Source organism: Schistocerca gregaria, unplaced genomic scaffold (genome assembly GCF_023897955.1).
Source record: "Schistocerca gregaria isolate iqSchGreg1 unplaced genomic scaffold, iqSchGreg1.2 ptg000304l, whole genome shotgun sequence".
NCBI lineage: Eukaryota > Metazoa > Arthropoda > Insecta > Orthoptera > Acrididae > Schistocerca > Schistocerca gregaria.
The window spans coordinates 4,547,267-4,574,016 of record NW_026061786.1 but is presented as its reverse complement, the minus strand read 5'-3'; the positions used below and the strand labels follow the sequence as shown (position 1 = coordinate 4,574,016).

The window sequence follows — 26,750 nt, the reverse complement described above, 5'->3', positions numbered from 1 at the left end:
ACTTTCCTTAAATAAACATCATGATTACTTCAATTTTGCTTGCATTCTCTTTCATTACTCATGCCTCCTTCTTATGTATACTTTGTCAGTGTGAATTTTTTTTTTAAAGAAATCTATGTGGTATATATGTGATATGAAATTGTCATAGTTCTCATATGTGTGTGTGTGTGTGTGTGTGTGTGTGTGTGTATGATAGTTTTTGTATCAACAGACAATGTAGAAACACCATAATAAAAAACGATGTGTGCATATTTCCAGATGTACACATATCTTTCCCTCTACAACAGTTTGTGGTTCTCACAACTTTCTAATTTGTTACCTAATTGTTTGCATATCCGTCTCTCTTTGTGTTTATAATACCAGAGAAGGAAAGTTGTTACTCACCATATAGTGGAGATGCTGAGTCGCGATAGGCAAAATAAAAAGATTCACAACATAACAGCTTTGGCCATTAAGGCATTTTTCAGCAGTAGACACAGATACACACACGCACTTACACAATGATGGTGAGGCAATGTTCGAGCATAAGAAATTCTGGAAAGTTAACAAGGGGTGGTTTGGAGGCAGTGTGGGTGGATCATGGATGTATGGAGGAGTGAACTGAGTTAGGCAAGGTTCAATATTGATCTTTGGTTGGGTCTGATTGGTCAGGTTGGTGGCAAACCAACTGTAGGGACCAGCTTTTCTGAACTTTGCAAGTGGGAGGTTTCCCTGCAATACGTACTACTTTCCCATAACCCTCCTGGCCTCAACCTTCATTAGTCACTGTCCTCACCCATCCTGCCCCCTCCATGTTCCGATTCCAGCACAACACAGCCGTCATTTCATCACCACACCCAGTCTTTTAATCTCTTTTTTATTTTTATTTCTCTCCTTTCCGCTACTTACCCCCTCTCCCTCCACACCTTCTCTCCTGCCCCCCATCTAAACTGCAACACTCGCAATGTAGTTTCAGCTCTCTGAGACTGTAGATGTGTGTGCAAGTTGTGTTTGCGTGCGTGCGTGTGTGTGTGTGTGTGTGTGTGTGTGTGTGTGTGTGTGTGTGTGTGTGTGTGTGTGTGTGTGTGTGTGTGCGTGTGTGTGTGTATGTGTGTCTACTGTTGACAAAGGCCTTAATGACTGAAACTATGATTGTGTGAATCTTTTTATTGTGCCTACTGCAACTCACCATCTCCGCTATATGGTGAGTAGCAACTTTCCTTCTCTGATATTGTTACATTCCATCCTGGATTTTCCATTGTTTGATCTCTTTGTGTTTATGTAGATTGTATCTAGATGTGTGTTTGTGTAGTCTGATTCTTCAGCCTTCTGATCGAAGATAAAATGTAGGTTATTGGAAACCACAGAAACCAGGAAGTATTTCTGTGATAGAAGTAGATGAATATGGACAGAAGGAAAAATAGATAGGTCCTCAAATGAGAAGTTTAGAAAGTAAATAAATAGAAATGGTTGCTAGGATAAAAGAAGAGAAAAAAAGACAGCCTCAAAGGCAGGAAACCCTTCCCACCCCGTTCCTTAGGAAGGTAGCTCGTAGCCTTCCTCAGGAAGGTAGCTCGTAGGTACTTGAGTGAGAAGACAGAGGAGGTTTGGTGTTAAATCATCTCCTACAAAACAGACATTCCCACCTTGAGGTCCCTGAAGGAAATCTTAGGAACCCTATGGAAACAGCAAATGGTGAAGAATCGGGCACACTCATTTGCAAAGGTTGTCCAAAAGGTGTGATGTGTGTCTTGTGTTAGCCATGACTTATGACTTATGCATTTTCGTAAACCATGCTTTTATCCATAATACCCACCCCTTTCAACACTGATACAACCCCCCCCCCCCCCCCCCCTGCATCTGCATCACATCTCATAAAAGGTTATTGCATTACCTTATCTTGCTTTTTGATGCTCTCTTTTAAAGTATTCAATCCCTGCATTACAGCATTAAACTTAACACTACGTACATTTGCAAATGATCCCAACTTTTCATTAATTTTGGTTTCAACCATATTACATTTTTCCTCAATACCAAATTCTAACTTTTTTGCTAAACCTCAGAAAGTATCATTCTGCTTGTTACTAAGATCAGTGAACAGTTGGTTTACATGAATGTGCAGGGAACTAGTCAATTCATTCTTTAAATCTATCTTAAAATTCCCTACTTTGGTATTCAAAGCATCGAATTCAGTCTTCAAATCTCCCATGCCTTCACACAGATTACTAAATTCTTTACTTTGTGAATCTACCTTGGCACTTAACAATCCTAAAGTTTCATTCTGAACATCCAATTTAGCATTTAAAGTTGTACTCTGGGCGTCTACTTTAGCATTTAACTGCAGACTCTAAGCATTTAAAGCTTCATTTAAATGAGCATTTACTCAGTCTAACTTAACATTCTGAGCTTTGATTAGATTTACTAACTCAGACTAGTCAGGCCCTTCTTTAGTAATTCTCATAGCCATGTCTGGTTCTGTTGTCTCTCCAACTTGTTGTATACTGTCCATGCTTCTATAGACTTTCGCTGTTGTGAGCAGTTAACACTAATTTCAATTATACCAATTACACAGTAAAAGTTCACCCTACAGTATTTTTAACACTTCTTACTAGAATAACAATTTTTTTTATTTCATGCTCACCCGGCGTAGAATTCTCGCTGTGTAGGTGGGTGGATGTGGCGGCAGGTCCACACTGGTGAAGAGAAGCTGGTGCTGGCACTGTCGAATGTAGGCTGGTTTCCCCATCTGCATCCTCACAATACGTGTGAGTGCTGTATACTCCACACACCAGATCTTCTTAGTCAAATTGTTCACAACGTATCTCTTCTTAGTCTAATACATTGAGATGTTCTCTCCATTCTTTTAACGTTATGTCTTTATTATTTCCCTTTGTTGCATTCACTTTTTTTTTTCATTCGATTGCTGGGCTTAATTCTCATTCTTGTAATGGTTCCTTCATCTTGTTATACTTGGGTGCTATGGCAACACATAACATATTCTTATCTCATCTCAAAATTCCTGTTTTCTTCTGTCCTATCACACAGGTTGCCAAGTTCTAATGCTTTGGATGACTTAAAGTGATGAAGTATGTGTGTAAATTCCCACTTCTTTAACGATGCAACTTACTTGAGATTGTCCACCAACTTTCCTTGCTGGTTAGCTTGCTGCTGCAACCTCCTTTTCTCATCTTCTCCAAAGTATATTTGCTAGGAACAGGAATTTCTGAAGACTCTTTCTACTTATAAAAAAATAAGCAGATGTACACAGTTTCTTTTGCTTCACTTAAAGAAGTATATTCAAACATCAAAACTTTTACAAATCTCATTCTCCAAATAAACAAACACTGTCAAGTAAGTCTCTGCATATCCAAAGGTTAGAAACAAAGTTCATTTACACACAAGATTAAGTTGGCTCAAAAAAACCAGGTCCATTCTCATCCTGAATATGAATACACATTTTATCGTTTCCAAGTCCAAGATGAGCATCCATTTAACAATATTTCAGCTGTTTTCCTTTTGTACCGAACATCTGCCAGTGCCATTTGACCGCTGTGTCTACAGTCTTCTTACTACACACTTCAGACATGCACACATGCAACGCACAGTAGATAGGCTCTCTCACATTTATATTTAAAATATCATGTGTTCAAGACTGTCGACGACCGAGTGGTTCTAGAATTTATGCAGAAATTCTCAAAACACTACACACTCTAATAAAGCTTCAGAATCAAGAAAACTAAATTTGAAACAGGAAGAAAATTTGGGTTCGATATCATGTTAATGATAAGATCACTGGAGATGGAGCAAAAACTCAGATTGGGGAAGAAAGTGAAATAAGGAATACCGTTTTCAAAGGAAAAACCACTTTATTTGCTGTAAGTGAATCAGGAAAATCAGGGGAAACCTATACTTGGATGGACAGACAAGGAGTCAAATCATTGTTCTTCTGAACACATGTTCAGTGTTTCCCACTGCTCCACATCTTCAGTCAAAATGGTTTTTTATATCCACGTCAAGATGCTATTTTAAATGTATTTTTTCATTATTCTCTAGTAGAGTGTAACAGTCTCTGAGCAAGCTGGGAAACATTACAGGTAATATGGCAGTGCAACTATGAGCAAAATAACTATATCATACAAATTGGAAAAGTATGTTCCTATGAAGTGTAAAAGTTAAATAAATAAATACAAAAATCAAATCCATCGGTGGCTTCAAAGAGGCTTGCATTGCTTTTTCTATTTAATGACCACAAAATGACAATCCCTTGTGGTTCAAAATGAGTATTTAACAGTAACCTGCATAAAATTCTGGTTCCCACAACCATTCATATTTTTCAAATCAATGACTCACAAGCCATGTCTTGGGATAAAAGAAGAAATGATAGTCCCATGAACAACATTTGAATTATAAGGTGAATGAATGCATGAAAGTGATCCTCGTCTGACCACAGATGGAAATTTAAAACTGATTTTCATATTCATCATGAGCCACTGTTTGCACTCATTAATATTTATTTCTTGGATCACGGTAAGTACCTTCACAAGTAATGATAAAAAAAATACATTTGATAAATATAAAATTGCTACTGCAACATTCTTGAATGTGTTTTTATTAAACTAATGTCAGTGCTACAACTTGTACAACAAAGCTGCATGGAATTGTTGGCATATTCTTCAAGAATAACTGAATTATGTAAAATAGCTTACCTTTTCTTCACCCTTAATTTCAACACTTATATGTAAGCGAATCGCACCAGACACAGCAGACTTGTCAGTGCGCTTCTCGAGGTTGTACCACACATCCATTTCTCCAGAAAGTGTTCGGACCTGTTATGTTAAAGAAAATGCATTTACATTAAATAAATCAAGTTCAGATTTAACTGTAATATGCAAGATTGTGGGAAACATTTTGTGATTTAATAAAGGTTCTTCTTCATGATTTGTCAAAGGCATCTGACTGTGCAAATCACAACACCTTAGAAGTAAATTAGAGTACTTTGGTGTAACAGTAAATGCTCCAAAATGGTTCAAATTACTTTTCTTTGATACGAAAAAGTCCAATATTCACCTATCAGGCATCATCTAACTAGAACCAAATTTATCAGTTATTCCACAAGGTTCCATCTTACAATCCTTATTTTATTTTGTATATCTCAGCAACCTTTCACCAGTATCATTACCAAATGTAAAATTTATTTAGGTTGCAGATTATACAAATATTGCGATAATAGCAAATAAAAGAAATTTTGGGAAAGACCATTTAATGAAATTTTTGTGGACATTAAAAATGTTGTGACAAAAATTTGAAAAACAAAACTTGTTTGTCATAATGTAAATAAAATAGAAAGAAACTTCCACATGGGAAAAATATATTAAAAACAAAGATTCCAAGACTTACCAAGTGGGAAAGTGCCAGCAGACAGGCACATGAACAAAACACACAAACACACACACAGAATTACTAGCTTTCGCAACTGATGGTTGCTTCTTCAGGAAGGAGAGGGAAAGACAAAAGGATGTGGGTTTTAAGGGAGAGGGTAAGGAGTCATTCCAATCCCGGGAGCGGAAAGACTTCCCTTAGGGGAAGAAAAGGACAGGTGTACACTCGCACACACACACATATCCATCCACACATACACAGACACAAGCAGACATATTTAAAGGCAAAGAGTAAGGGCAGAGATGTCAGTCGAGGCGGAAGTACAGAGGCAAAGAAGTTGTTGAAAGACAGGTGAGGTATGAGTGGCGGCAACTTGAAATTAGCGGAGGTTGAGGCCTGGTGGATATCGAGAGGAGAGGATATACTGAAGGGCGAGCTCCCATCTCCGGAGTTCGGATAGGTTGGTGTTGGTGGGAAGTATCCAGATAACTCGGACGGTGTAACACTGTGCCAAGACGTGCTGGCCGTGCATCAAGGCATGTTGAGCCACAGGGTGATCCTCATTACCAACAAACACTGTCTGCCTGTGTCCATTCATGCGAATGGACAGTTTGTTGCTGGTCATTCCCTCATAGAAAGCGTCACAGTGCAGGCAGGTCAGTTGGTAAATCACGTGGGTGCTTTCACACGTGGCTCTCCCTTTGATCGTGCACACCTTCCGGGTTACAGGACTGGAGTAGGTGGTGCATAGGACAGGTTTTACACCGGGGGCGGTTGCAGGGGTAGGAGCCAGAGGGTAGGGAAGGTGGTTTGGGGATTTCATAGGGATGAACCAAGAGGTTACGAAGGTTAGGTGGACGGCGGAAAGACACTCTTGGTGGAGTGGGGAGGATTTCATGAAGGATGGATCTCATTTCAGGGCAGGATTTTAGGAAGTCGTATCCCTGCTGGAGAGCCACATTCAAGGTCTGATCCAGTCCCGGGAAGTATTCTGTCACAAGTGGGGCACTTTTGGGGTTCTTCTGTGAGAGGTTCTGGGTTTGAGGGGATGAGGAAGTGGCTCTGGTTATCTGCTTCTGTACCAGGTTGGGAGGGTAGTTGCGGGATGCGAAAGCTGTTTTCAGGTTGTTGGTGTAATGGTCGAGGGATTCAGGACTGGAGCAGATTCGTTTGCCACGAAGGCCTAGGCTGTAGGGAAGGGACTGTTTGATATGGAATGGGTGGCAGCTGTCATAATGGAGGTACTGTTGCTTGTTGGTGGGTTTGATGTGGACGGATGTGTGCAGATGGCCATTGGACAGATGGAGGTCAACGTCTAGGAAAGTGGCATGGGATTTGGAGTAGGACCAGGTGAATCTGATGGAACCAAAGGAGTTGAGGTTGGAGAGGAAATTCTGGAGTTGTTCTTCACTGTGAGTCCAGATTATGAAGATGTCATCAATAGATCTGTACCAAACTTTGGGTTGGCAGGCTTGGGTAACCAAGAAGGCTTCCTCTAAGCGACCCATAAATAGGTTGGCATACGAGGGGGCCATCCTGGTGCCCATGGCTGTTCCCTTTAATTGTTGGTATGTCTGGCCTTCAAAAGTGAAGAAGTTGTGGGTCAGGATGAAGCTGGCTAAGGTGACGAGGAAAGAGGTTTTAGGTAGGGTGGCAGGTGATCGGCGTGAAAGGAAGTGCTCCATTGCAGTGAGGCCCTGGACGTGCGGGATATTCGTGTATAGGGAAGTGGCATCAATGGTTACAAGGATGGTTTCCGGGGGTAACAGACTGGGTACGGATTCCAGGCGTTCGAGAAAGTGGTTGGTGTCTTTGATGAAGGATGGGAGACTGCATGTAATGGGTTGAAGGTGTTGATCTACACAGGCAGAGATACGTTCTGTGGGGGCTTGGTAACCAGCTACAATGGGGCGGCCAGGATGTTTGGGTTTGTGAATTTTAGGAAGTCGGTAGAAGGTTGGAGTGCAAGATGTCGGTGGGGTGAGGAGTTTGATGGAGTCAGGTGAAAGGTTTTGTAGGGAGCCTAAGGTTCTGAGGATTCCTTGAAGCTCTGCCTGGACATCAGGAATGGGATTACCTTGGCAAACTTTGTATGTAGAGTTGTCTGAAAGCTGACGCAGTCCCTCAGCCACATACTCCCGACGATCAAGTACCACGTTCGTGGAACCCTTGTCAGCCGGAAGAATGATGATGGATCGGTCAGCTTTCAGATCACGGATAGCCTGGGCTTTGGCTGTGGTGATGTTGGGAGTGGGATTAAGGTTTTTCAAGAAAGATTGAGAGGCAAGGCTGGAAGTGAGAAATTTCTGGAAGGTTTGGAGAGGGTGATTTTGAGGAAGAGGAGGTGGGTCTCGCTGTGATGGAGGACGGAACTGTTGCAGGCAGGGTTCAATTTGGATAGTGTCTTGGGGAGTTGGATCATTAGGAGTGGGATCAGGATTGTTTTTCTTCGTGTCAAAGTGATATTTCCAGCAGAGACTACGAGTGTAGGACAGTAAATCTTTGACAAGGGCAGTTTAGTTGAACCTGGGAGTGGGGCTGAAGGTGAGGCCTTTGGATAGGACAGAGGTTTTGGATTGGGAGAGGGGTTTGGAGGAAAGGTTAACTACTGAATTGGGGTGTTGTGGTTCCAGATTGTGTTGACTAGAATTTTGAGGTGTTGGGGGGAGTGGAGCTGGAAGTGGGAGATTGAGTAGATGGGATAGACTGGGTCTGTGTGCAATGAGAGGAGGTTGAGGTTTGTTGGAAAGGTTGTGGAGGGTGAGTGAGTTGCCTTTCCGGAGGTGGGAAACCAGGAGATTGGATAGTTTTTTGAGGTGGAGGGTGGCATGTTGTTCTAGTTTGCGGTTGGCCTGTAGGAGGATGCTATGTACAGCCGGTGTGGATGTGGGAGAGGAAAGATTGAGGACTTTGATTTCATTGGCCGCGTCGATGTATAGGTGAAGGATTAGGCGGGTGAGGGCTATGGATTGTGCTGTTTGGAACTGGTATAAGGACTGATGGAAAGAAGGATTGCAGCCAGAGATGGGAACTTTAAGTGTGAGGCCTTTGGGAGTAATGCCAAATGTCAGACAAGCCTGAGTAAATAAAATATGGGAGCGTAATCTGGCTAGGCTGAAGGCATGTTTGCGGAGGGAATGTAAATAAAATTTAATGGGGTCGTTGTAGGGATGTTGTGAGGTTGACATGGTATTAATAGGTGGAAAGGGTAATATGAGGTTAAAGTGAAAGTAAATAGAGATTTATATAGGGAGAGATAAAGGTGTGAAAAAAGTCGAAAAAGTGTTGGTTTGAGATGAGCTATGTTGATCATGTGCTGAACTTAGGTTGGTGAACAACAATGGGTGCAAAGGTTGGGTAGTTATGTTGTCTCCAGGTCACGTTAAAGGGTGGGGAAAATCAAGAAAATTACGAAAAAAAAAAAAAAATTCGAAAAGAGTTTCGAAAAAATAATTTGCGAAAAAATAAAATTCGAAAAAAATTTTCGAATAAAATCTCGAAGAATATGTGTGTAAATGTATTCAAAGGACTGGTTATGTACTGGCAGGTTATGGTAATGAGGCTAACAATTGTTTGATGAAGAAATAATAACGTGTAAACCTGTGGGAAGCTGCTAAACAATAATCGGTTATGTGGGAAAAACGGGAATGGAAATAAAACGAACGTTGTTGGAAAAAACTGAGATGGTTGTGTAATAGGTGAAAGGAACTGAAGCTGTGAAATAGTATTCATGAGTTTACACGAAATGTTTGTAAACTGGGAACAATGGATTTTATAGCAGCGGTTATGTTGAAAGCGTTGAAAATTTTTAGGTTATGGTTTGGAAGTAAATTACGTATTATTGAGTACAATTAGGCAGGATAAAATGTATGGTAGATTACGGAAAAATGGAAGATGAATACAAAGTGAAACTTCTTGTACAAACGAAAAGAGAAAGTAAGAAGATAGAGAAGATTTCTAAATGCAACAGAGACAATAACAGACGTAATTGTTGGGTTCAAATTAATGATGATGTAAATAAATAGAAAGAAACTTCCACATGGGAAAAATATATTAAAAACAAAGATTCCAAGACTTACCAAGCGGGAAAGCGCCGGCAGACAGGCACATGAACAAAACACACAAACACACACACAGAATTACTAGCTTTCGCAACCGATGGTTGCTTCTTCAGGAAGGAGAGGGAAAGACGAAAGGATGTGGGTTTTAAGGGAGAGGGTAAGGAGTCATTCCCATCCCAGCTGACAAGGGTTCCACGACCGTGGTACTTGATCGTCGGGAGTATGTGGCTGAGAGACTGCGTCAGCTTTCAGACAACTCTACATACAAAGTTTGCCAAGGTAATCCCATTCCTGATGTCCAGGCGGAGCTTCAGGGAATCCTCAGAACCTTAGGCCCCCTACAAAACCTTTCACCTGACTCCATCAAACTCCTCACCCCACCGACACCTCGCACTCCAACCTTCTACCGACTTCCTAAAATTCACAAACCCAAACATCCTGGCCGCCCCATTGTAGCTGGTTACCAAGCCCCCACAGAACGTATCTCTGCCTGTGTAGATCAACACCTTCAATCCATTACATGCAGTCTCCCATCCTTCATCAAAGACACCAACCACTTTCTCGAACGCCTGGAATCCGTATCCAGTCTGTTACCCCCGGAAACCATCCTTGTAACCATTGTTGCCACTTCCCTATACACGAATATCCCGCACGTCCAGGGCCTCACTGCAATGGAGCACTTCCTTTCACGCCGATCACCTGCCACCCTACCTAAAACCTCTTTCCTCGTCACCTTAGCCAGCTTCATCCTGACCCACAACTTCTTCACTTTTGAAGGCCAGACATACCAACAATTAAAGGGAACAGCCATGGGCACCAGGATGGCCCCCTCGTATGCCAACCTATTTATGGGTCGCTTAGAGGAAGCCTTCTTGGTTACCCAAGCCTGCCAACCCAAAGTTTGGTACAGATTTATTGATGACATCTTCATAATCTGGACTCACAGTGAAGAACAGCTCCAGAATTTCCTCTCCAACCTCAACTCCTTTGGTTCCATCAGATTCACCTGGTCCTACTCCAAATCCCATGCCACTTTCCTAGACGTTGACCTCCATCTGTCCAATGGCCATCTGCACACATCCGTCCACATCAAACCCACCAACAAGCAACAGTACCTCCATTATGACAGCTGCCTCGCATCCCGCAACTACCCTCCCAACCTGGTACAGAAGCAGATAACCAGAGCCACTTCCTCATCCCCTCAAACCCAGAACCTCTCACAGAAGAACCCCAAAAGTGCCCCACTTGTGACAGAATACTTCCCGGGACTGGATCAGACCTTGAATGTGGCTCTCCAGCAGGGATACGACTTCCTAAAATCCTGCCCTGAAATGAGATCCATCCTTCATGAAATCCTCCCCACTCCACCAAGAGTGTCTTTCCGCCGTCCACCTAACCTTCGTAACCTCTTGGTTCATCCCTATGAAATCCCCAAACCACCTTCCCTACCCTCTGGCTCCTACCCCTGCAACCGCCCCCGGTGTAAAACCTGTCCTATGCACCCTCCCACCACCACCTACTCCAGTCCTGTAACCCGGAAGGTGTACACGATCAAAGGGAGAGCCACGTGTGAAAGCACCCACGTGATTTACCAACTGACCTGCCTGCACTGTGACGCTTTCTATGAGGGAATGACCAGCAACAAACTGTCCATTCGCATGAATGGACACAGGCAGACAGTGTTTGTTGGTAATGAGGATCACCCTGTGGCTCAACATGCCTTGATGCACGGCCAGCACGTCTTGGCACAGTGTTACACCGTCCGAGTTATCTGGATACTTCCCACCAACACCAACCTATCCGAACTCCGGAGATGGGAGCTCGCCCTTCAGTATATCCTCTCCTCTCGATATCCGCCAGGCCTCAACCTCCGCTAATTTCAAGTTGCCGCCGCTCATACCTCACCTGTCTTTCAACAACTTCTTTGCCTCTGTACTTCCGCCTCGACTGACATATCTGCCCTTACTCTTTGCCTTTAAATATGTCTGCTTGTGTCTGTGTATGTGTGGATGGATATGTGTGTGTGTGCGAGTGTACACCTGTCCTTTTCTTCCCCTAAGGGAAGTCTTTCCGCTCCCAGGATTGGAATGACTCCTTACCCTCTCCCTTAAAACCCACATCCTTTCGTCTTTCCCTCTCCTTCCTGAAGAAGCAACCATCAGTTGCGAAAGCTAGTAATTCTGTGTGTGTGTTTGTGTGTTTTGTTCATGTGCCTGTCTGCCGGCACTTTCCCACTTGGTAAGTCTTGGAATCTTTGTTTTTAATAAACTTGTTTGTCAGACAAATATTGTGATAATTCTTGAGCTGCATGAAGTAAAATCATCGTAACTTCTGAACAGTTTGCGTTAGGATGTTGAAACTGTGTGGCTGGTCGCGAGGCATGATGGGAACTAGTGCACATGTACATGGATTGGTTTAGAGATGAACCCCACTTTCCTTTGGATGGGTTTGTTAATAAGTAAAGTTTGTGCAATTGAGGGACTGAGAATCCACATTTTGTGATCAAGAAGTCTGTTCATCCTCAACTCGTGACTGTGTGGTGTGCAATGTCCAGTCGTGGAATAATCAGTGCAATATTGCTTGATGGCATGGTGACTACTGAATGTTAGATGAAGGTTTTGGATGATGATTTCATTCCCATTATCAGAGTGACCTTTGTTTCAACAGGATATGGTTCATGCAAGACAGAGCTCAACCCCATTGAAGAAGGAGAGGGTTTGACATCCTGGCATACACAAAGGCATGGGCCTCATTGGCCACCATATTCTCTGGATCTCAACACATGCAATTTCTTTTTGTGGGACTATATTACAGACAAGGTGGCCAGCAGTAACCACAAAAGCATAACTGAGCTGAAAATAGCCATTTAGCAGGTCATCGATAGCACTGACATTCCAGATCTTCAGTGGGCCATGCGGAATTTTGCTACTCATCTGCACCACATCAATGCCAATGATGGAGGGCATATTGAACAAGTCATAACCTAAATCCGAAAATCTGTAGTGTCATTTACAAGTTGGATAAAGTGTGTGCATGCCATAGTTTGTAATTCATTTACCTTTTTCTATATAGTTCAATAATTGTCACACTGTAGATGCTATAATAATAAAAGAATCAGCATACTTCACTTACATTCATTTCAGAATGTCTTATGGAATTATTTTTTGGAGCCACTCATCATGCCAAAGTAAGGTTTTCAGAGTCCAAAAACATGTAATATGAATTATTTGTTGTGTCAACTCAAGAATGTCCTGGGGAAGCCAGTACAGAAGCTACTACTTTCCAATATGTTTCTTTCTCAATGAAATTTTTCATAAATAATTATTCAAACCATCATGTCAGTTCACAGAGTTAATACTAGAAATTCGAATAGTCTATGTAAATGTTTAAAGTCTCTGAGTTTGCTCCAGAAGTGTGTCCATCATTCAGAAATGCATAGTTCCAATAACTTCTTCACTACCATAAAATGTTTAGCTAGTAATAAAGTTCAATTTAAGAGGAGCCAAAAGGTTTGTTTTGGTGGGTAAGTTCTTCGCCTGCGATGTGTGTATATTAATAATAATACCAAACAATGTATTATATAAAAACTGACTTTTACACATCTTCAGCGGTGTGCTGTGGCTAATGTAAATAAGCACTGTAAACAGATTTTTCTGTTTGATGATGTGTATGTAACTGTAATAGCCAAAGAATTATCTGCTGTACCTCAGTGTATTATATAAATTAACATGTTTTATGACAAATTTGTTGTTACCTTTTTTAATTAATATATTTTTCCAATTTTTTTTTTAAATTTAGTCCACATTCATGAGTACCATTTCACATAGGATGTTTTTAAGTACATTAGTATATAATATTTATTGTAAATCTGTATTATGTTTTCTGTTTTTATGATCTGTTGTACATCCTTGATAATCTCCATGGAACGAAAAGGACTTCTAGTACATCTAATCTAATATTGTCTTAATTATCCAAAACAAATTATGAATATGGGGAGCAAAATCATCTAGTTTGCTTTAACATGTGAGGTCATCATTACCATCACAATACTCACCAATTTCAGTAGACAAATAAAATACACATACTGCAAATAATAATACAAAATACTGTACTGTATAGTGCTGTGTTACATATTTTCATATGACTTTTAAATCATCTGAATTTGCCAGGTTAAACAACAGCTGATTTTCACACTGAGTACAATGCTTTTTTCGTGAGAAACTCTTTTGGAGAATAATCACACATGCCCTGAGTGAAACATAGCAACATTTGTGAAGGGTTATTAATATTTTAACTTCTGTTCTATTAGAGCTCTGACCTACAAATCTTGTTAGATTGCAGTTACATGGTATGAGATTTGTTGTCCATAAAAACAAAGCCTGTAGACAAGTTTGAAACAGCTCTCTACATTCTTCTGTGCAAGCCTCTTTCTCTCTGCATAACTACTGCCACCTACATGCACTGGAATCAGTTTACTATAGCCAAGCCTTGGTCTATTTCTATAATATTTACCCTACACACTTCTCTTCATTACCAAATTGACTATACCTTGATGCTCCAGGATGTCTCCTGTCAACAAAACTCCTCTTACTATTAAATTTTACCTTAAATTGCAATTATCCTTGTGTCGCCCTAACTGCTGTCTGCTTCACGTCTGCTGTGCAGCGAGCTACCTTAATTTAAGTATTAGCAGTATTTTTCTTACTTGTCACTTCTTCTTCCATGTGTTTTTGCTTTTAGGAAGCTTTAATTGTTGAGTGCTATTAATAGTTTTCCATAGATTTCATGTTTGTTTTGAATACAGTCAGAGAGAGTCCCTTTAGTCAGCCATAGTGCTAGTGCCAGTAGTGCTAGTATTTGTTTTCAATACAGTCCAGAGACAGGTAGTGCTATTTTCATTGTTTTCTACAAGAAGTGGTTAGCAATCACAGTTTAATCAATAATCAGCCACCTTTAATGAATTAGCAATCTAGTTAAAAGTTGATTAAGTCCGAGCAGGCACACGGGGGGAGAGGTTTATTAGTTATTGGGAGCTCCAACGTTAGGCGGGTGATGGAGCCCTTTAGGGAAATAGCGGAAAGGTCAGGGAAGAAGGCCAGTGTTCACTCTGTCTGCTGGCTGGGGGGTCTCATCCGAGATGTGGAGGAGTCCCTACCGGTGGCAATACAAGGCACTGGGTGCACCCGACTGCAAATGTCGGCACCAATGACTCCTGCCATCTGGGTTCAGAGGATATCCTCAGTTCGTACAGGCAGTTGGCAGAATTGGTGAAGGCGGAAAGCCTCGCTCGCGGGGTGGAATCAGAGCTAACTATTTGTAGTATCGTTCCCAGAACCGATCGCGGTCCTCTGGTTTGAAGCCGAGTGGAAGGCTTAAACCAGAGGCTCAGACGATTCTGCAGAGAGCTGGGGTGCAAATTTCTCGATCTCCGCTATCGGGTGGAGAAATGTAGGGTCCCCCTGAATAGGTCAGGCATGCACTACACGCCGGAAGCAGGTACAAGGGTAGCGGAGTACGTGTGGAGTGCACATGGGGGTTTTTTAGGTTAGAGAATTCCCTCCCTAGGCCTGACAAGATGCCTCCTGAGACGCGGCAAGGTAGGAGTAGGCAAAATGCAACAGGGAATAACAATATTAATGTGCTAATAGTAAACTGCAGGAGCATCTATAGAAAGGTTCCAGAACTGCTCTCATTAATAAACGGTCACAACGCCCATGTAGTATTAGGGACACAAGTTGGCTGAAAACAGACTTAAACAGTAATGAAATCCTTAACTCAGATTGGAATGTATACCACAGAGACAGGCTGGACAGTGAAGGGGGAGGTGTGTTTATAGCGATAAGAAGTGCAATAGTATCGAAGGAAATTCACGGAGATCCAAAATGTGAAATGATTTGGGTGAAGGTCAAGGCTAAAGCAGGCTCAGACATGGTAATTGAATGTCTCTATAGGCCCCCAGGCTCAGCAGCTGTTGTGGCTCAGCACCTGAAAAATAATTTGAAAAATATTTCGAGTAGATTTCGCCACCATATTATAGTTCTGGGTGGAGATTTTAATTTGCCGGATATAGACTGGGAGACTCAAGCATTCATAACGGGTGGCAGGGAAAAAGAATCCAGTGAAATTTTTTTAAAGTGCTTTATCTGAAAACTACCTTGAGCAGTTAAAGAGAGAACTGACTCGTGGCGATAACATATTAGACCTTCTGGTGACAAACAGACCCGAATTATTTGAATCAGGTAATGCAGAACAGGGAATCAGCGATCATAAAGCGGTTACTGCATTGATGATTTCAGCCTTAAATAGAAATATTAAAAAAGGTAGGAAGATTTTTCTGTTTAGCAAAAGTGACAAAAAGCAGATTTCAGAGTACTTGATAGCTCAACACAAAAGTTTTGTCTCAAGTACAGATAGTGTTGAGGATCAGTGGACAAAGTTCAAAACCATCGTACAATATGCGTTAGATGAGTATGTGCCAAGCAAGTTCGTAAGAGATGGAAAAGAATCACCGTGGTGCAACAACCGAGTTAGAAAACTGCTGCGGAAGCAAAGGGAACTTCACAGCAAACATAAACATAGCCAAAGCCTTGCAGACAAACAAAAATTACGTGAAGCGAAATGTAGTGTGAGGAGGGCTATGCGAGAGGTGTTCAATGAATTCGAAAGTAAAGTTCTATGTACTGACTTGGCAGAAAATCCTAAGAAATTTTGGTCCTATGTCAAAGCGGTAGGTGGATCAAAACAAAATGTCCAGACACTCTGTGACCAAAATGGTACTGAAACAGAGGATGACTGACTAAAGGCCGAAATACTAAATGTCTTCTTCCAAAGCTGTTTCACAGAGGAAGACTGCACTGTAGTTCCTTCTCTAGATTGTCACACAGATGACAAAATGGTAGATATCAAAATAGACAACAGAGGGATAGAGAAACAATTAAAATCGCTCAAAAGAGGAAAGGCCGCTGGACCTGATGGGACACCAGTTCGATTTTACACAGAGCACGCAAAGGAACCCCCCTTCTTGCAGTGGAGTACTGTAGGGCTCTAGAAGAGCAAAGCATTCCAAAGGATTGGAAAAGGGCACAGGTCATCCCCGTTTTCAAGAAGGGGCGTCAAACAGATGTGCAGAACTATAGACCTATATCTCTAACATCGATCAGTTGTAGAATTTTAGAACACGTATTATGTTCGAGTATAATGACTTTTCTGGAGACTAGAAACCTACTCTGTAGGAATCAGCATGGGTTTCGAAAAAGACGGTCGTGTGATACCCAGCTCGCGCCATTCGTCCACGAGACTCAGAGGGCCGTAGACACAGGTTCACAGGTAGATTCCGTGTTTCTTGACTTCCGCAAGGTGTTTGACGCAGTTCCCCACAGTCGTTTAATGAACAAAGTAAGATCATACAGACTATCAGACCAATTGTGTGATTGGATTGAGGAGTTCCTAGATAACAGAACGCAGCATGTCATTCTCAATGGAGAGAAGTCTTCCGAAGTAAGAGTGATTTCAGGTGTACCGCAGGGGAGTGTCATAGGATCGTTGCTATTCACAATATACATAAATGACCTGATGGATGACATTGGAAGTTCACTGAGGCTTTTTGCAGATGATGCTGTGGTGTATCGAGAGGTTGCAACAATGAGAAATTGTACTGAAATGCAGGAGGATCTGCAGCGAATTGACGCATGGTGCAGGGAATGGCAATTGAATCTCAATGTAGACAAGTGTAATGTGCTGCAAATACACAGAAAGATAGATCCCTTATCATTTAGCTACAAAATAGCAGGTCAGCAACTGGAAGCAGTTAATTCCATAAATTATCTGGGAGTACGCATTAGGAGTGATTTAAAATGGAATGATCATATAAAGTTGATTGCCAGTATAGCAGATGCCAGACTGAGATTCATTGGAAGAATCCTAAGGAAATGCAATCCGAAAACAAAGGAAGTAGGTTACAGTACGCTTGTTCGCCCACTGCTTGAATACTGCTCAACAGTGTGGGATCCGTACCAGATAGAGTTGATAGAAGAGATAGAGAAGATCCAACGGACAGCAGCGCACTTCGTTACAGGATCATTTAGTAATCACGAAAGTGTTACGGAGACGATGGAAAAACTCCAGTGGAAGACTCTGCAGGAGAGACGCTCAGTAGCTCGGTACGGGCTTTTGTTAAAGTTTCGAGGACATACCTTCACCGAAGAGTCAAGCAGTATATTGCTCCCTCCTACGTATATCTCGCGAAGAGACCATGAGGATAAAATCAGAGAGATTAGAGCCCACACAGAGGCATACCGACAATCCTTCTTTCCACAAAAAATACGAGACTGGAATAGAAGGGAGAACCGATAGAGGTACTCAGGGTACCCTCTGCCACACACCGTCAGGTGGCTTGCGGAGTATGGATGTAGATGTAGATGTAGATGTAGATTATCCTTAATGCACTTCATTACCTCCACATTTCTGTTGTAGCCATTTAATGTTCAGCAACAAGAAATGATAAACAAATTCGACTAAGTAATTTGAAATTGAAATGTGGCTGTGCAAAATTTGTATGTTGTTTTTGTTGTCTTCATTCCTGAGACTGGTTGATGCAGCTCTCCATGCTACTCTATCCTGTGCAAGCTTCTTCATCTCCCAGTACCTACTGCAACCTATATCATCCAGAATCTGCTTAGTGTATTCATCTCTTGGTCTCCCTCTACGATTTTTACCCTACCCGCTGCCCTCCAATACTACATTGGTGATCCCTTGATGCCTCAGAACATATCCTACCAACCGATCCCTTCTTCTGGTCAAGTTGTGCCACAAACTTCTCTTCTGCCCCATCCTATTCAATACTTCCTCATTAGTTATGTGATCTACCCATCTAATCTTCAGCATTCTTCTGTAGCACCACATTTCGAAAGCTTCTATTCTCTTCTTGTCCAAAATATTTATCTTCCATGATTCACTTCCATACATGGCTACACTCCATACCAATACTTTCAGAAATGACTTTTTGACACTTAAATCTATACTCTATGCTAACAAATTTCTCTTCTTCAGAAACGCTTTCCTTGCCATTGCCAGTCTACATTTTATATCCTCTCTACTTTGACCATTATCAGTTATTTTGCTCCCCAAATAGCAAAACTCCTTTACTACTTTAAGTGTCTCATTTCCTAATCTAATTCCCCCAGCATCACCCGATTTAATTTGACTACATTCCATTATCCTCGTTTTGCTTTTGTTGACGTTCATCTCATATCCTCCTTTCAAGACACTATCCATTCCATTCAACTGCTCTTCCAAGTCCTTTGCTGTCTCTGACAGAATTACAATGTCATTGGCAAACCACCAAGTTTTTATTTCTTCTCCATGGATTTTAAAACCTACTCTGAATTTTCCTTTTGTTTCCTTTACTGCCTGCTCAATATACAGATTGAATAACATCGGGGAGCGCCTATAAACCTGTCTTACTGCCTTCCCAACCACTGCTTCCCTTTCATGTCCCTCGACTCTTATAACTGCCATCTGGTTTCTGTACAAATTGTAAATACCCTTTCGCTCCCTTTATTTTACCCCTGCTACCTTTAGAATTTGAAGGAGAGTATTCCAGTCAACATTGTCAAAAGCTTTATCTAAGTCTACAAATGCTAGAAATGTAGGTTTGCCTTTCCTTAATCTTTCTTCTAAGATAAGTCGTAAGGTCAGTATTGCCTCACGTGTTCCAGTATTTCTACGGAATCCAAACTGATCTTCCCCGAGGTCATCTTCTACTAGTTTTTCCATTCGTGGGTAAAGATTTTGTGTTAGTATTTTGCAGCTGTGGCTTATTTAACTGATTGTTTGGTAATTTTCACATCTGTCAACACCTGCTTTCTTTGGGATTGGAATTATTATATTCTTCTTGAAGTCTGAGGGTATTTCGCCTGTCTCATACATCTTGCTCACCAGATGGTAGAGTTTTGTCAGGACTGGCTCTCCCAAGGTTGTCAGTAGTTCCAATGGAATGTTGTCTACTCCTGGGGCTTTGTTTCGACTCAGGTCTTTCAGTGCTCTCTCAAACTCTTCATGCAGTATCTTATCTCCCATTTCATCTTCATCTACATCCTGTTCCATTTCCATAATATTGTCCTCAAGTACATCGCCTTTGTATAGACCCTCTATATACTCCTTCCACCTTTCTGCTTTCCCTTCTTTGCTTTGAACTGGGTTTCCATCTGAGCTCTTGATGTTCATACAAGTGGTTGTCTTATCTCCAAAGGTCTCTTTAATTTTCCTGTAGGCAGGTATTTGTATATGTTAAGTTATTAGACATTAGCAATTATCAAGCTAACAGTTTCACATGGCATGTTATGCATCTCAGTATATGAGTAAAATGAGTGCTATCGCTACAAGCAGGGTTCTCAAGCTGGTATATGTTGTTAGCTAAAGCAGAAATACACTCCTGGAAATGGAAAAAAGAACACAATGACACCGGTGTGTCAGACCCACCATACTTGCTCCGGACACTGCGAGAGGTCTGTACAAGCAATGATCACACGCACGGCACAGCGGACACACCAGGAACCGCGGTGTTGGCCGTCGAATGGCGCTAGCTGCGCAGCATTTGTGCACCGCCGCCGTCAGTGTCAGCTAGTTTGCCGTGGCATACGGAGCTCCATTGCAGTCTTTAACACTGGTAGCATGCCGCGACAGCATGGACGTGAACCGTATGTGCAGTTGACTGACTTTGAGCGAGGGCGTATAGTGGGCATGCGGGAGGCCTGGTGGACCTACCGCCGAATTGCTCAACACGTGGGGTGTGAGGTCTCCACAGTACATCGATGTTGTCGCCAGTGGTCGGCGGAAGGTGCACGTGCCCATCGACCTGGGACCGGACCGCAGCGCCGCACGGATGCACGCCAAGACCGTAGGATCCTACGCAGTGCCGTAGGGGACCGCACCGCCACTTCCCAGCAAATTAGGGACACTGTTGCTCCTGGGGTATTGGCGACGACCATTCGCAACCGTCTCCATGAAGCTGGGCTACGGTCCCGCACACCGTTAGGCCGTCTTCCACTCACGCCCCAACATCGTGCAGCCCGCCTCCAGTGGTGTCGCTACAGGCATGAATGGAGGGACGAATGGAGACGTGTCATCTTCAGCGATGTGAGTCGCTTCTGCCTTGGTGCCAGTGATGGTCGTATGCGTGTGGGGAGCGATCTCCTACACTGGCCGTACACCTCTGGTGATCGTCGAGGAGACACTGAATAGTGCACGGTACATCCAAACCGTCACCGAACCCATCGTTCTACCATTCCTAGACTGGCAAGGTAACTTGCTGTTCCAACAGGACAATGCACATCCGCATGTATCCCGTGCCACCCAACATGCTCTAGAAGGTGTACGTCAACTACCCTGGCCAGCAAGATCTCTGGGTCTGTCCCCCATTGAGAATGTTTGGGACTGGATGAAGCGTCGTCTCACGCGGTCTGCATGTCCAGCACGAACGCTGGTCCAACTGAGGCGCCAGGTGGAAATGGCATGGCAAGCCGTTCCACAGGACTACATCCAGCATCTCTACGATCGTCTCCATGGGAGAATAGCAGCCTGCATTGCTGCGAAAGGTGGATATACACTGTACGAGTGCCGACATTGTGCAAGCTCTGTTGCCTGTGTCTATGTGCCTGTGGTTCTGTCAGTGTGATCATGTGATATATCTGACCCCAGGAATGTGTCAATAAAGTTTCCCCTTCCTGGGACAATGAATTCACGGTGTTCTTATTTCAATTTCCAGGAGTGTATGTCTGTTACTGTGTTAGGTGCTCCTCCAGAGGGGAACTAATGAGATGAACCAATTCCCAAGAAATCTGCCTAAACATAACAAAACAAAGCAGGAACGCAATGTAGAAATGAGGACCCACACAGGTATCAGAAATGTTGTCCAATTTAATGAGTCTCTGCTTGATTTAGTACACAAAAATATCTCCATAAAGCACTTAAACATAAGTGGCCCATCAGTAGAAATGATGAACAAACTATATGTACTGAAGTATTTCTGTAAAAGTTGAATGCTTAAAAGGACACTGGGTTAAAAGTGGCAATACTGACTTATTAAATTCATTTACAGGATGTAATTCTCCAGGGAGCTGTTGTAGAAAAAATGGGTTTGGAGGACCATTGATTCTAGTAGAACAGTTACTAAGCTTTGAACTTGGACAAAATTTTAATTACTTGAATGAGGAACTACAACTTGAAAGCTACTGCATAGAACTTTTGCAATATAAATACTAATTATTGGCATAACACATTCCCAGCTATTCAATCACATCTGCATTTATAAATGAATTTAAAACTTTTCTGAATAGGTTTCTGAAAGAAAAGTTGTATGAAAAGGTATTATTTGTTTTCACTTCATTGATTTTCCATTTCTCTGAAGGACTTGTTACCTATAAATGGCCTTATATCAAACTGCCAAATTTATATTAAACCTATATAGTGATAAGAGACATGAAATTCAGTCAACAAAATGTAAGTAGATTTGTACTGAAAATGATTGAAACTTCTCTCAATGGAAACTCCAGATATCAATATTATTAGGAAAAGGGTACATTGCTACTCGCAATAAAGGTGACCCGTTGAGTTGCAGACAGGACAGGAACTTTGCTAGCGATCATTCACTGACTTCTATGCTCTCATTTGCTGAGACGATAGTTATCATAGCCTTCAGCTACGTTATTTGCTACGACCTAGCAAGGCACCGGTATCCGTACTATTGACATTGTGAATTATGTACCATAAAGAGCGACGTTCTCCATTAATGGATTAAAGTTAAGTATTCCACCAGCTACGTCCATTTTTCTCAATTCTAATTCCCTTGTCATGTTCCAGACCTCACGCCAAGCTGCGTGAGCTAAAACGCGTGCATTTTGGCCTCCTTTAGCAATACGGTTGGCTCTCCTGCCAACCACAACATTGGCGATGAGAGTAAAAGTGTTCTTATCGATATTGTCCTGATTTACTTGTGTAATGGCTTCGCCACAATCTCCAGATATACTGTCCGAATTTTATCGCTTACAGAATCAGCAGACGCAGGCCTTACTGGATGCCCTTAAACAGCTCGTCCAGGGTCAACGCGCAATGCAAAACGATGCGCAGCACCCGCTCCACCGCTAACGCAGCCACAACACGCTGTTGCACCCACTTTTCGACCTTTTGATGCTGCACTGGAAAGCTGGACGGAGTGGTCACACCAATTTGGATTCCATCTCGCTGCCTACAGAATTCAAGGTAATGAGCGGCAGCCTTTTTTGTTGTCCTCAGTAGGGGTTACCACGTACCGTGTGATAGTCAAATTAGTTCCCCGACGCGACATAGCAACTCTGTCCTACGAAGAAATTTTGTCTGCATTAGATGCATATTTCAAAGGCTCAATCAATGGAGTTGCCAAAGAGTATACCTTCTTTCGTACAAAACGTATGGCAGGTCAGACTAATTGGGAGTGGATTGCAACTTTGCAAAGGCCTTACTAGGGATTGTGCTTTTGAGTGTCAATGTGGACTCCCTTATTCAGATACTATGGTATGTGATGCAATTGCACAGAATATTTCTGATGTTCGTATAAGGGAACAGATTTGGAAACTAGTAAATCCCTCCCTTCAACAAGTGATGGACATATTGGATCGGCAGGACACACTTGACTTTGCTCAGGAATCATTTGAAACTTCGCCAGCAGTGTGTCAGGTTAACCGGCCCACTGGGCGAGCTGCACGGAGCAGTAAACAGCCCTCACTCCCGGCCGCGCCGCTGCTGCCAGGCTCTCAGCCACTTGTGCCACGCCGGGAAGCAAATGCAGTGATCAAATCATGCCCGTGGTGTGCTACTACACATTCGCGTGTGAATTGCCTGTTGCGTCAAGCTATTTGCTTTTATTGTAATAAAAAAGGGCATGTTCAGAGTGTTTGCCAGAAAAAGCTCAGATCGAAAGCTCAAAACCGTCCCAAGCCCTTTGCTTTGCACCGGAATTGGAGTCGAACCTAGGATACTCAGGCTCATGAAACTTCACCCATGGAAATTCATGTAGTTCATTCCACTCCAGCCAGTGTCACTCTCTCTAACAGTGACGGTGTTCGTCCCAAAAATAGTGCTCGTTGACATCGCTGGAACTCCCGTCATGTCGCAAGTGATTATGTACCAGTGTCTGTTCAAGTTGCATGAGACAGTCGCTCTTGTCGTGAGCAGGACAATAAACTTTTTGTAGACTTGGACATTAACGGCAAAGTGATACCATTCCAGCTAGATACTGGAGCTGCAGTTTCACTGATCAATCAAGACACTTACAAACTGCTGGGCACACCTCCGTTGCATGCCTCAAATGTTAAGTTAACTAGCTATACCGGTAATGATATCCATGTGTTAGGACAGTGCAGCCTTCTTGTAACATACAAAGGACAAACAAAACTTGTGTCATTTTACATCCCTCATTCTTCTTCTGCAGTGAACTAGTTTGGTTTCAATTTATTTCAGTTGTTTAATTGTCTATAGTAAATCAGGTCCTATCAGTGAACTAGACGGGGCCTTCAGACAGTGTTTCTTGTCTATGTGAAGAATTTGCAGACATTTTTGCACCGGGCCTCAGTTGCGCTAAGAACTATAAAGCACATTTGGAACTGAAAGTAAAGGTGCAACCGAAATTTTTCAGAGCGCGCAATGTTCCCCACGTACTGTGTGATGAGGTTGCAAAAACATTACATGATTTGGGATCACAAGGTGTAATTGAACGTGTGCAGGCTTCTCTCTGGGCATCACCCTTAGTAATTTTGCCAAAAGCTTCAGGAAAATTGAGACTTTGTGTAGACTTCAAGGCAACAGTGAATCCACAACTAGTGATTGCAACTTTTCCTTTACCCCACCTGGAAGATCTTTTTGACAAACTGTGCCCAGGTAAATATTTTTCAAAGTTGGAATTGGCAGATGCGTAGTTGCAAATACCGGTGGATGAAGAATCCCAGCGCGTTTTGGTGGTTAACACGCATCTTGGTTTGTATCGATTCAAACGACTGCCATTCGGGTGTGCATCAGCTCCTGCATTGTTTCAGCAATATCTACAAACTGTTTGTGCGTCAGTCCCTACTGCAGCAAATTATCTGGACGATATTGTGATCTCCAAAAAGACGAGAGAAGAACATTTGGCCAATCTCAGAACATTATTTCAGGTCTTGCAACAAAATGGTCTTCGCTTTTGGAAGGACAAATGTGTGTTTTTTGCTCGGGACTTGCCATACTTGGGACATGTACTCAATGCCCAAGGCATACATCCCAGTCCCACGCACCTTCATGCCATACAAAACTTGCCTTTGCCGCAGAATTTGAAGCAGCTACAGAGTGTGCTGGGAAAAATAAATTACTATAACAAATATGTTCCACACGCCTCTTCCATTTCAGCTCCGCTTCATCGCTTACGCCGTAAGGGTGTTCCGTTCGTCTGGACGACGGAATGCAAACGCACCTTTCACCAGTTTAAATCGGCGTTGCTTTCCAATACTTTCCTTACCCCATTCGATCCCAAGAGGCCCCTCTTGTTGATGGTGGATGCATAGGATTTCGGGATCGGAGCTGTGTTTGTGCACAAAGATGGATCGCACTGTTGCCTTTGCGTCCAAATTGCTCTTGTCTGCGCAAAGAAATTATTCACAGATCTAGAAATAGCATTGGCTCTCGTATTTGGTGTTACAAAGTTTCATGATTTCTTGTACGGTCGTCACTTTACCATAATCATGGACCACAAACCTTTGACATCGCTTTTTCATCCGAGGAAGCCTGTACCTACACATACAGTGCAGAAATTCATTCGCTGGTCTATTTTCCTCTAACAGTACCGCTACGATATCTTGTATCGGTCTACTGCTAAGCACGGAAACGCCGATGGGTTGTCCCGTTTGCCTGTTGCTGAGGATAGGGCATTCGATTCATCCGAACTTGCTCGCATGTTCATTGATGCGTAAACCGATGACGTGGTCGAATCATTTCTGATTAATTTTCGTTGTTTAGCTTCAGCCACAGCTGCCGACCCTGTCCTTGCTCCCGTTCTGCGTTTTGTTGCTACGCAATGGCCCTTATCAAAGTCACGGATCGGGGACCCGTTGGTTCACTGATTTTTTGCTCACAAGGAGAGACTTTTTGTACAACATGGTGTTTTGCTGTTGCGTTCTGATAATTATCAGTCCAGGGTCGTGGTACCACATTCGTTACAGTCCTCTGTCTTACAGCTTATCCACAAAGGGCGTTGGGGTACAGTGTGAACAAAACAACTTGCTCGTCAGCACTATAATTGGTTTGGAATCGATGCCACGATTACGACTATGTGCTCTCCTTGCATGGTGTGTGCCGAACAACAATCAGCACCACCGCGAAAATTCTTTGCATGGCCAAAAGCCACTTCCCCTTGGCAACGCTTACAGATTGATTTTGCTGGTCCATTCTGGAATGCTCGATGGTTGGTTGTGGTAGATTCATTCAGTAATTTTCCTTTTGTTGTGCGGATGTCTTCCACAACATCATCTCCCACCATCCAAGTGTTATCCACTATCTTTTGCACTGAAGGTCTTCCACAGATAATTGTTTCCGACAGTGGCACACAATTCATGTCCGCAGAATTTCAGTCAATCTGCAAGGCCAATGGTATTCAACATCTGACATCTGCACCATTTTTGCCACAGTCAAATGGTGCCGTTGTATGATTGGTTAGGACTTTCAAGTCACAGATGTTGAAGTTGAAAGAGTCACATTCTTGGGAGGATGCGTTATTGCTCTTTTTGTCCTCGTATCGCTCTCAGCCCTCCGATGGTCACTCGCTGGCTGAGTTGCTCCACAGTCGCGCTCATCGAACCTTGATGTCTTTGCTACATCCGCCGCACCAGGTGCCTGTGCAGCGGCAGACACCTGCTTTTGCTCCAGGCGACGTTAACTACTATCGCCACTATCGAGGTTCTCGGCGTTGGCTCAAAGGGCGCATTCTTCGCTGTCTCGGTTGCGCTATGTATCTGGTTTTGGGGGCCTCTGGTGAGGTGCGTCGGCATCTCAATCAGCTGCGCCTCTGTCGTCACACTGGATCTGCCGCTCGCTGTCTGCTTTCAGCGATGGTCGAGTCAGTGCCATGGGGACCCATCTACTGGCTCGCCTCAGCCCCAGATGTTATCGACGCTGCCTTCCATTTTGACCCATGTCGTCGCACCGCTGCCACCGCTGCCGCTGCCACCTGTTCTCCCGACGGTGACGCCTGCAGTGGACGAGTCGCTGCAACTGACGGGCGCGTCCCTGGGTCACCCGCCGCCGATCACTTCCGGTGACCAGTTGTCCTTCGAC

The 26,750-nt window shown here is 43.0% G+C and overlaps 1 protein-coding gene across 1 annotated transcript in view; it reads right to left on the bottom strand.

The window, feature by feature from the left end:
* Positions 1–26,750, bottom strand: part of LOC126305264 (protein unc-13 homolog C-like) — a 1,060,877-nt gene that overhangs the window by 234,686 nt on the left and 799,441 nt on the right. Inside the window, exon 16 of the mRNA XM_049992034.1 lies at positions 4,686–4,805. Within this exon, the coding sequence (XP_049847991.1) occupies positions 4,686–4,805 (120 nt within the window). The remainder of the gene's footprint in view (positions 1–4,685; positions 4,806–26,750) is intronic.